Source organism: Poecilia mexicana, unplaced genomic scaffold (assembly GCF_051168715.1).
Source record: "Poecilia mexicana isolate PSO_F unplaced genomic scaffold, ASM5116871v1 scaffold_18, whole genome shotgun sequence".
Lineage (NCBI taxonomy): Eukaryota > Metazoa > Chordata > Actinopteri > Cyprinodontiformes > Poeciliidae > Poecilia > Poecilia mexicana.
This window is the reverse complement of record NW_028263387.1, coordinates 14,002,872-14,014,007: the sequence shown is the minus strand read 5'-3', so window position 1 is coordinate 14,014,007 and position 11,136 is coordinate 14,002,872. Positions and strand designations below refer to the sequence as shown.

The 11,136-nt window shown below is 37.5% G+C and overlaps 1 protein-coding gene across 1 annotated transcript; it reads left to right on the top strand.

Moving 5' to 3' along the window:
- The first annotated feature begins 1,472 nt into the window (after positions 1–1,472).
- Positions 1,473–3,854, top strand: LOC148154077 (uncharacterized). The gene is made up of 7 exons (XM_088015401.1): positions 1,473–1,543; positions 1,659–1,723; positions 1,887–2,068; positions 2,242–2,555; positions 2,950–3,011; positions 3,090–3,235; positions 3,358–3,854. Exons 3-7 carry the CDS (start codon positions 1,912–1,914, stop codon positions 3,444–3,446), a joined length of 768 nt encoding a protein of 255 aa, XP_087871527.1. The 5' UTR covers positions 1,473–1,543; positions 1,659–1,723; positions 1,887–1,911; the 3' UTR covers positions 3,447–3,854.
- Positions 3,855–11,136: the final 7,282 nt, after the last annotated feature.

Genomic DNA, 11,136 nt, shown 5'->3' with positions numbered 1-11,136 from the left:
CAGCAGCTCCAACCACAACAATAACACTTCAACCACAACAACAGCGGAGCCAACGACAACGACATCAGTGCCAACCACAACCACTTCTGCTCCAACAACATCCACTGCAGCTCCAACCACAACAACAGCTTCTCCAACCACAACAGCCGGTCCAACCACAACAGCCACTCCAACCACAACAACAGTCGCTCCAACCACAACAACAGTGTCTCCAACAACAACCACAGCTGCTCCATCCACAACAACAGCTGCTCCAACGACAACAACAACAGCTCCAACCACAACAACAGCTGCACCAACCACAACAACAGCTGCACCAACCACAACCACATCAGTGCCAACCACAACCACTTGTGCTCCAACAACAACCACTTCTGCTCCAACCACAACCACAGCATCTCCAACTACAACCACAGCTGCTCCAACTATAATCACAGCATCTCCAACTACAACCACAGCATCTCCAACTACAACCACAACAGCTCCAACCACAACCACAACATCTCCAACTACAACCTCAGCTGGTCCAACTATAACCACAGCATCTCCAATCACAACCACAGCTGCTCCAATCACAACCACAGCTGCTCCAACTACAACCACAGCATCTCCAACTCCAACCACATCAGCTCCAACCACAACCACAGCTACTCCAACCACAACCACAACATTTCCAACTACAACCACAGCTGCTCCAACTACAACCACAGCAGCTCTGTCCACAACAACAGTATCTCCAACCACAACCACAGCTGCTCCAACTACAACCACATCACTTCAATCCACTACAGCTGCTCCAACCATAACCACAGCATCTCCAACTACAACCACAGCATCTCCAACTACAACCACAACAGCTCCAACCACAACCACAGCTGCTCCAACTATAACCACAGCATCTCCAACTACAACCACAGCATCTCTGTCCACAACCACAGTATCTCCAACCACAACCACAGCTACTCCAACTACAACCACACCACTTCAATCCACTACAGCTGCTCCAACCAGAACCACAGCATCTCCAACTTTAACCACAGCATCTCCAACTACAACCACAGCTGCTCCAACTATAACCACAGCATCTCCAACTACAACCACAACAGCTCCAACCACAACCACATCTCCAACTACAACCACAACAGCTCCAACCACAACCACAGATGCTCCAATCACAACCACAGCTGCTCCAACTACAACCACAGCATCTCCAACTACAACCACAACAGCTCCAACTACAACCACAGCTGCTCCAACTACAACCACAGCAGCTCTGTCCACAACAACAGTATCTCCAACCACAACCACTGCTGCTCCAACAGCTGCTCCAACCATACCAACAGCAGCCCCATCTCTATCCACAATTGTTCCCCCAAATCCACCCACAAATGCCCCCACAGTTGCCCCCACAGAGACAACTACAACTGAACCTCCTGCTCCAGTGTATGTTCTTGCAGCAACCATTATTGAACCATATGATGTACAACTGGAAAATAAATCCAGCAAATTGTTTAAAGATCTTGAGAAAAGAGTCACAGAAACAGTAAGTACCAAACATAAATGTGCTTTATATTTGCAAAAATTCAGTAAACATCTATTTTGAATGATACAGATTTATACATTGTTCTTATGGTTTCACTCAATGTTTTGTTCCACAGTATGACATCATCTACAGAAAGAAGTTTGGATTCCGCTTCATTCGTAGTTTTGTCATTGCATTTAGGTAAGATTTAAAATGTTTGTTACTTCTTCTCTTTCTACAAGCATAATTATGATTTTAATGATGATTTGCGTTATTTGAATAAAAAGAGCCAAAATACTATAGGTTGCTACTTTTTTATTTTCAGTTTTTTTCTTAACTTGCTTTATTTATGGTTATGTTGCAGAAGTTCTCTACTAGTTTTTACACGAATGAATAGTACTGAAGCAGAAGTGGGTCTGGAATTTAATAAAACTACATCTACTGAAAATCTCCCAAAAAATGAAGATGTACAACAAACCCTAGTCGACGCGATAAACAGCACTACGTTCAACGTTACATTCATTCCTAGCACCATCAGTCTAATAAGTAAGTAAAAGAGTTCTACACTACACAAGAACATAGCATTGTAGCTCTTTTTAGAAGCATTGATATTTGTCTTTTTGACCAGTTTACTTGTCTGTTTAATTTTGATGAAAACCAACAGGGACTCAATTTGTGACAAGTAATGGCTAATTTTATGTTATTTATGTTTCTGGTAGAAACACCTTTGGCAACCTCTGCTCCCACTACAAATACTACAACTACTAATGCAACTATGACAACCACCACCACAACAACAACTACTACAACTAAACCAAACACCACAACCCCCTCCACAACAACAACAACTACTACAACTAAACCAAACACCACAACAACAACAACTACAACTATACCAACCACCACTACAACTGTGGAGTCAACGGTGACAAAGCAACTGACTTTTAGGTCAGCAGGAGAGACATTTACCACCGAGTTGCTGGACCCAAAATCTACAGCTTTCATAAATCGAGCTGACCTTTTGAAGACCAATGTAAGTATTATTTGAGATGGCTGTGAAATATTTGCATTAATGCATAAAACATTTAACTAAATGAAATAATGCATCAAGTTTTCTTTCTTCATATCTGTGTGCTTTGGCAACAAATATAAAATATCCATACAATGTCACACAGACTCAAAAACATGTTCCATGTTTATTTTTTGCATGAATCGAAAACAATGATGAAAAAAAAATTGGTTTGAACATGTTTTATCAAGCCAATATGACGAGCTGGCAATATGACATGAGAAATTGTTCTGGATCGATTTGAATTCCCTTTACTGCTTTTTCACGAGCTTCAAGCCTGATTCCTGCAATTATATTTTGAAGTATCCAATGTTAAAATTCACCATTAATAGAAAAACACTTTTTTGTCTTTCTGCAGCTTGTACCACTCTTCCAGGCAGCGTTCTCTTCTTACCGCAATTTCATCGTGATTTCATTCAGGTATGAGTTGCATATAAATTCTGAAGACTGATTAATATGAATGTGCACAGATTAACTGAAATGTTGTTACCTCTGCAGTAATGGATCAATCAACAACATTGACCTTGAATTTGCAACAGCATCCCAACCCAATAGCGCCCAAATCAGAGATGTTTTGGTGAAAGCAAATTCAACCGTCACAGCTTTCAACATTGACATCACTTCCATTTTTGTGGATGGCACACGTAAGTTAAATTACATTCAAACTATAGAAAATATAGATTAACACGTTAAGGATACAAGATCTATGACATCAAGAAGGAGTTTATTGATGTAAAAGGTTTTTTTTGTCTTATTTTACGCACAGAAACATCAAGTGGAACAAGCCACACAATCAGCCTCATCACTGCATTCAGCTTGATCCTGTTGTCATGGCTTCTTTCAACACAGCAATAACGTCTCTGCTGGTTTCCAAAGGAAAATCTGCATGAAAATCTCAATTATTGCTTGTATGAGCAAGAATGTTGTTCTAATTCCGGACCAAGATTCACTTTGAACTTTAAAACATTCATTGAAACTTGATAATTTCCTCATGTCAATTTTGTTTTGTTTATGCAAAACTAATTATTCTGTGTCATTGAATTAATTTATTATCTTTAAAATTAAACATGAAGGTATTTCTTGAAGGATTATTTAGTAATATTTCTCTCTCAATAAATATTGTAGGATTTACCAAAAATAAGCTGTCTGAGCAATGTATTGTATGATTGTCCAGTTTTTCTTTTCCTTTTAATTGTATTTATAACACTAAGTATTCTGTAAAGTGTATACCTGTCAGTTTAATAAAAATAAGACAATAATGCAGTGGAATCGTTTTTATATTTTAAATTATCTTTTCTCCTCTCCGTCTGAAGTTACAAACCAAACTTATCATTTTACCTTAGTTAGAATTAAACATTATTTCGATTTACTAAACTACATGATTTGTGTCAAGCCTTTAGGGTTTTCTTCCACAGGTTTTCACACAACATTTTGCTGGAGTTCTGGCCCATTCCTCCTGATGAGAGTTGGTGGGTCTGAGTCCATTTTGTAGGCCACCTCACTTGCACACACCTTGTCAGATCTTCCCACAATTTCTCCATAGGAATGAGATCAGGGCTTTGATGGCCACACAAACACTGCAAAAAAATAAATAAAATAAAAATTACCATAGAAAATACATGGAATTACAATAACCCAATGAGCATACATTTCAAGTGATTTTGACAGTCAGGAAATGTCGTAAATACAGAAATCTATTGTAGAAATCTAAGTAATTGTAAAATTTATAGACATATTTTTTAATATTGCCAGCAGTTAATTACCCTAAAATTAACTGTATTAATCGGCTAAAATTTGAAATTTTGCTGATGTTTATATCTATGATGTAACCAGATTGCAAAAGTAAATTTTACAAAGACTAGAATGATCTTGTGACATTTTAGTTTCTTAATTTATACCATTTTAAAATCGCACTGAAATCTCAAAGGTTGAACAGGCATTGAACTGGCAATCCACCGATTGCAAGGCGAATTCCTATAACTGACGCCACCATCATTATGAAAGGCTTTCATTAAATTATGTGTGACCTTGGGTAACAGCTTTAGATCCTCTTTTTAACCAGATCACACAGATAAGTTTGTAAAAATTGACAGAGGCACTGATGCAGATTAAAAACAGTTTATTGAATTCACAAATGTTTCATGAGCAAAAATAGTCACGATTTATTTTATTATACCAAGTGACCACAAGTGGGAGTCTATATTGGCCCTGGGATCCAGCAGAAAAATAATTAAAACCCAATTAGATAAAATTACACTGTTTGGGGGAGGAATAATAAAGAAAACACAAATACAACTAAATGCACCTAAGTGTTCCCCAACAAAAACACACTCAGAAATTTCTGGTGAATACAGCAAAAGGGGGGAAAAAAACAAACAAACTCCCCTTCCACTAGTCTCCTCAATCTAAAAACAGCTTAGGACCCAGGGACAGCATAGGTCCCGGTTTAAAACAAGCCAGGGGGCTGGACAATAGAAACTCCCTTTCCCTAAACAAAAGAAAAAAAGAAAGAAAAAAAAAGGAAAGACAGTCATTTTAATCAACAATAACTATCCAAAAATAAGTAAACTAAAACAAAACTGAAACAAATCAAAGACTGAAAAAATAAAAAACTGAAACAGCAGCAGGCCAACCTACACACAAAAGAGATCCAATTAGACAAGAACATTAAACAGCCAGATTATAAGAAACGGCCCTTACTAGTGATGGGTCCGGTCTACTAGTCGGCGCATGCGTCAAGCCCACAGACCAAAACCCGTGTCGGTCCGCGTATTGGTTTCAAGTCACGGGACCGATACAGGAAATTACATTAATGCGCCAAACTGAGTTTATAAGGAAGCGAATCTGTCAAAAGCATTTGCCAAACAAATTCTTGATCTTTTACGGTACAGCGTCACATATGGAGCAGCCTCAAACGAAAGGTTTCCGCAGTGTGGGACCATTTTGATCTTATATTGGAAAATAAATTTGTTTTCAATTTTGTTGTTTCATCCGATTCTTGCCAGTTTCTACTTGATCTATCTGAATCCAAATTCAGCTGAAAATGACTCTGTTTGCTTTCATATTATTCTGCAGGTTAAGTGCCGCATATGTTTGACTAAACTGTCTTATTTAAATAAATCCGCCTCCTCAATGTTGAGGCATTACTAGGCCAGGCATGAGAATGAGGTGCCAGATACACCTAGGATGAACTACATACAGCCAGTCTACAAATTACTCAGTTGCTTTTTATAAATTATTTCATAAATAGTGAACCCTCGCTATAACGCCGTTCATCTTTCACGGTATCGCAGCTTTTTTTGTGCAGTTTTTTTTTTTTTTTTTTTTTTCCCCCCCACAGTGTTCTGCGTCCTGATTGACCCCATGATTGGTAAAAACAGTCTCCGCGCTTCTTCTCTACCCGAGTGCCAATAAAGTTACGTTATTGAATACAGATTGGCCATTTAGGAGATGGAAACTGAAACTTTGAATGCCTGCTGGAAAAAACTGGCCAGAATCAGCGCAGAACCCGACCGGAGGCTCGTTTGACGAGATCCATCGCTCTGTCGTAGGAAGTTCTGTCAAAAAAGCGTAACAGGCCAAATTTCAAAATGTAAAAAACTTAAATATCTGTGGGGGAGAAAAAAAACAGTCCACAAGCATCCTCATTCCAAACACATTAACTTAAATATTCACTTTATGGTATGTTCACATTTTTATCGACTGCATGTCAAATATATTTCAAATTTAACTGAAGACTACACAATATAATATTCAATAAAATACAACGACTTAAATCTTATTGTATAGACTAGGTCATCAAATCACTACGTTGCCTGTAGGAATTTTTAATGTCCAGCAGGTGTCGGTATTCAGTGACAGTGTCTAGACAGAATCGACACAGTTTTGCTATGGATCGAAACGGTACATAACGCCTCATCTACCCATCACTAGCCCTTACCTTCTCTAAAGTGAAACCACTAAACGGCGCTCTTGACGTCACTCTCTAAAGTATGTTTCCTACAACAATCAGTGGAGGAATCAGAAATAAATTCTAAACTCATCTCAGGATTAATGTTAGACATATCTCTGCACGAGTCATCAGCCTGTATCTCATCTCCTCAGCGATCTACCTGATTTTAAATGTAAACGCCGATTACCTGTCTCCCTAACGAGCCAGCTGCGCTCCATCACAGCGTCTTCCATATTTGGACAAGAGGAAGAGGGCGCAGCAGCACACATTCGGGGAGGGCAATATGCCCCGGCTACATATGTATTTGGGATTATTTAATTTTATGCCGACTACAGATTTGTCATACATTAAGTCATACATATTAGGCCCTGCTGCTTGAACAAAGCTGAAGTTGGTTTTTAATTGTATAGCTTCCAATTCGTCAGCATCTTTAATTTACTCTAACTAAAAAACTACAACACCTAGACTCTTCAAACCTGGATTAGATAATCCTCAACTAATAGCAGAATATTTAAAACCAAGTGTGGGATTTGTGAAACCTTTATCTGATTTGTGAAACTTCAATAACGAGCAGTTCTAGTGTTGTCCAAAAGCATACAAATTGTGAAATCAACTTTAACTGAAGTGTCACAAATCACACACTTGGTTTAAAATATTATGCTATTAGTTGAGAATAATCTACGGAGTTTGTCATTTTGTTATTGTGTTAAACAGCAGGGTTTACAGTTAATGAAGTTACTGTTATTTGTCATTTTCTAGTCAATCTCTGGAACTATCTCCCACCAACTCACTCAAACTGGCTCTTGTAAATATTTGATCGTTAACACCAAAAGGTTTACTAATTAATGACTTCATCACCGAGCATAATATTGATGTTATGTTCCTGACAGAAACATGGTTGGATGACAATACTGAATCACCTGTACTAATTGAATCAGCGCCTCCTAACTACAATTGTTTTAAGTGAGAACAGAAAGCATATAAAAGGAGGAGGCGTGGCTTTTATATTCAAGAATATCATAAATTGTAACAAAATCTCTTTGGGCCATTTCACCTCTTTTGAGTATCTGTGTATTGAGGTCAAAGGCCATAAACGAACTTTAACACTAACTTCATGCAAAACTCCAACATCTGTAGAAAACTTCTTTGCTGATTTTAATGAACTTTTATCTCTCATATGTATTGATTATGATTGTTTGATAATTGTTGGTGACTTCAACATTCATATTGACAAACCCCAAGACAGAGGGGCAAAAAAGCTGTGCAATATTCTAGATAATTTTGGTCTAATTCAACAACCCACAATCGAGGTCACGCACTGGACCTGGATCTCAGTAAGGGTGTGAATATTTCCAATGTTTCTGTAACTGATGTCGCCCTCTCGGATCACTTCCCTGTTATCTTTGAAAGAAACAATAAAGATTCACTCACTTAGCCAAAAAGCTACTATCACAAAACGTTCTTTCACAGAAAACACAGCAGAAACATTTAATCAAATCTACTCTTCTTAAGCAGTAGTGATGTAGATGAGTTGGTGTATAGCTTTCATTCTAAATTTTCAGATATGTGCCGAGGAGCTATCATAAACAGCAGAGAACAGATTCGAGGTGAGGCAGGCAGTTTTCTTGCCTCATGGCAGGGGGCGCTCATGATTCCAGACATTGGTCTTGGACTCCACGTCTGCAGAACAAGAGACGGCGAGCAAGCAAGCAAAGAAGTCAAGTGCAGCGATATATTTATTGTTTTCTCCTCTCTTCCGACGTCAATATGGATGACTACATTTTTACACTTAAGCAGTTTTCTCAAGTGGATTTTCAATCGAAGCAGGAAATAAGTAAATGAAGACCAACACCGGAGCTGAAAGGTTTACTTCAAACTACGAGACAGAAGGGTGCCCGCTAGTTTCAAACGGAAAGACTGGCTTTGTGGATGTCCTGTTAGAAACGGCCTTTTCTGCTTTACTTACCTTCTTTTCTCAACTTGTGGCACTGTGTGGACTCGGATTGGATTTTATGACAAATGATTTGCTAAGAAGCTAGATCAGTCTTGGCTTGGCTTTGGTTGAACTGATACTTTTGTGCAAAATGAGCGGCGCATGGACTTCATTTATAAGTAAAGGTAAGACGACAATATTATTTTAGTTTAATGACAAGTGCGTTTTATGAGCCACAGTTTGTATGTGCAAAGAATGCAGACAAGAAACATAACCCGCAGATTAGCTAATAGCAGCGATAGCTATAATCTACCACATCGGTCACTTATTAATAATCACAAAATAAACATTAAGCGTAAAAACACACAACTGTAACAAACTGAATGTTGTGTTCTTTGTGTGGGAAATGTTTGAGTGTTTTTTGGTGTTGAATCCTGAAACATTAATGGCGTTGTCAGTTGCTATGGCAACGAGTTTGCTTGTACCTTGGCCGATACAGAGAGCGAGAAAGACGCGATCTTAAATTGTCCTTCGGCAGTTTTTCCCTTTGCTGTGAAGCATAGAACTAAATTAATAACACCTACATTTCCAAGTTTCATTGAGTTAACGGCTCTGGATGACATGTAAAATAGTCGTTTTGCCCTCCAGCGTTGTCAGCATGCACGAAATTTCCGTATGTAAACAATAGCATGCAGGGTGTCTAGATTTGTATAGTTAGGGTGCGTTTACACTGCAGCCTGAAGTGACCCAATTCCGATTGTTTTGACGTAATGCGACTGTGCATCTTTTACAGTGCACTGTAAAAGAAGAAAGAAAATTAACCGTAATTTTACGGTGGAATTATGGCAACTCAAGCTGCCGGCATTTTACCGTAAAATCTATGTCTTTTTTGTTTGTTTATTTATTTATTATTATTATTATTATTATTATTATTTTATTTTTATTTTTTACAGTGAAATGATAAAAAAAGACTATGATAATTTACTTTGTGATGCTGACGGCTTGTATGTATGACCAGGTAGTCTTAAACCACAGCGGACACGTCCGCACAAAATGACTCTGCAGTTGTTGCCGTCTGTCAGAGATGCTAAGTACAGCGAAGGGCAGCTTTGTAAGCACAGTGAGAGAGCAACCATCTCAGCCGCTGGAAACGCTGAAAATGAAGGCTGTCCCTGTCCTGGGGACATTTCTGGAGCCTCTCAAGTTCATCGTAAAAAGGAAAACTGTTTCACAAACAAATAACGAAAGCCAAAGGAAAGACAAGGCGTCTTCAACCAGAGACTTCTTAAAATCTGTTGTAATATAGAACATTAATTAAATGTTTTGTTGTTGTTTTTAAATTAAGCAAATCTAACACTTGGACACTGAATAAAGTAATAAAACAATCCTTAGAAAATGTCTTTCTAAATATTCTGGCATTAAACAACTAGAAAGCGAACAAATAATTATTTTTGTACCCGGTTAGAATTTAGTCTGATGTAAAGTCAAACTGTGAGAAAAAAAAAAAAAGTTTTTTAAAAGTAAATTTAAAACTTCTAATAGTACCACCAGGTGGAATTAGTTATTTTCACTTCCAATGTCAAATAAAAGACGCTTTCAGTTGTGCGGCATTTCTTTCTCAGTCATTTTTGAGAAAATCGACATGAAGGCGTCCAATAGGGAATGACACCTTTTGCTCGGCTTTTTCTGAACAAAGGAATCCTTTGTTTGCTGCTGACGTCATTCACGCGCTCAAGGAAATAAAATATAAATCTCTAATACCAGCACTGAAGACATACATGTCTTCAGTGCTGAAGACAAGCACTGAAGACAACCCTAACCCTGAATGTTATGGTAACATTCAGCTGATGCTGATGTTACCGTAAGCAGGCTGCTGTTCTGTTTCATAGAACTTTCTTCCTGCACGTTTGCAGTGGGTTGGCCAAATTTGCTGCTATTTATATCTCCAGATGAAGAGATTTCCCAAAAACAATTTCTATATTTAAGTATGCAATGACATTGCATGTATAAATAATAATTAAAAAAAAAACTTCCTGATAACATTTGCACATATTTGAAATCAAAGATTTGGTATATAATTTTATATGGTTTTGGATTTAGTGTCTTGGATATTGCTGGTAAAACAAATGTCATATTAGTCTTACAGAAAACAAGTAGGTATAAATGTTTTGTGCTTATCACTAAACATATTATTATTATTATTATTATTATTATTATATTTTAACCACTACACACATATCTTAACTAAATTTAGGCATATACATACAGGTTATCTTAAATGTTGGGAAATATAATATCTGTATGAAATTTTATTCATTCACTTTTGCATTTGTGTTTTTACTTGTCGCTAAGTGGTTTGTGTAACTCTTTTCAAATATTGTGAACTTTCTGTTTCTTTTTTGATCCAGCTCATTTAAAACTGCGATAGCTCAAAAATAAAATTGAATGTAGCAAAAACCTTTGTTTTAAACTTGAGAAATCTCTCAGTGACATCTACAACAGAAACGTCTTTGATTATATTGTCAGACCCTTATGCGCGTTTTAAAATACATTCCAGGATTGCGAGGTGCTGACCTACAGTATTATTTTTGTTGAATATAAAGTTTATTCCACTGAACAAGTTTTTGGCAATATAAACAAGTTTTATAGTGTTTAAAAAA

Coding starts and splice junctions, on each gene's coding strand:
- LOC148154077 (XM_088015401.1), top strand. CDS start 1,912: ATGAATAGTACTGAAGCAGAAGTGGGTCTGGAATTTAATAAAACTACA. Junction 3,012..3,089: donor TTCATCGTGATTTCATTCAG/GTATGAGTTGCA, acceptor TTACCTCTGCAG/TAATGGATCAATCAACAACA. Junction 3,236..3,357: donor CATTTTTGTGGATGGCACAC/GTAAGTTAAATT, acceptor TTTTACGCACAG/AAACATCAAGTGGAACAAGC.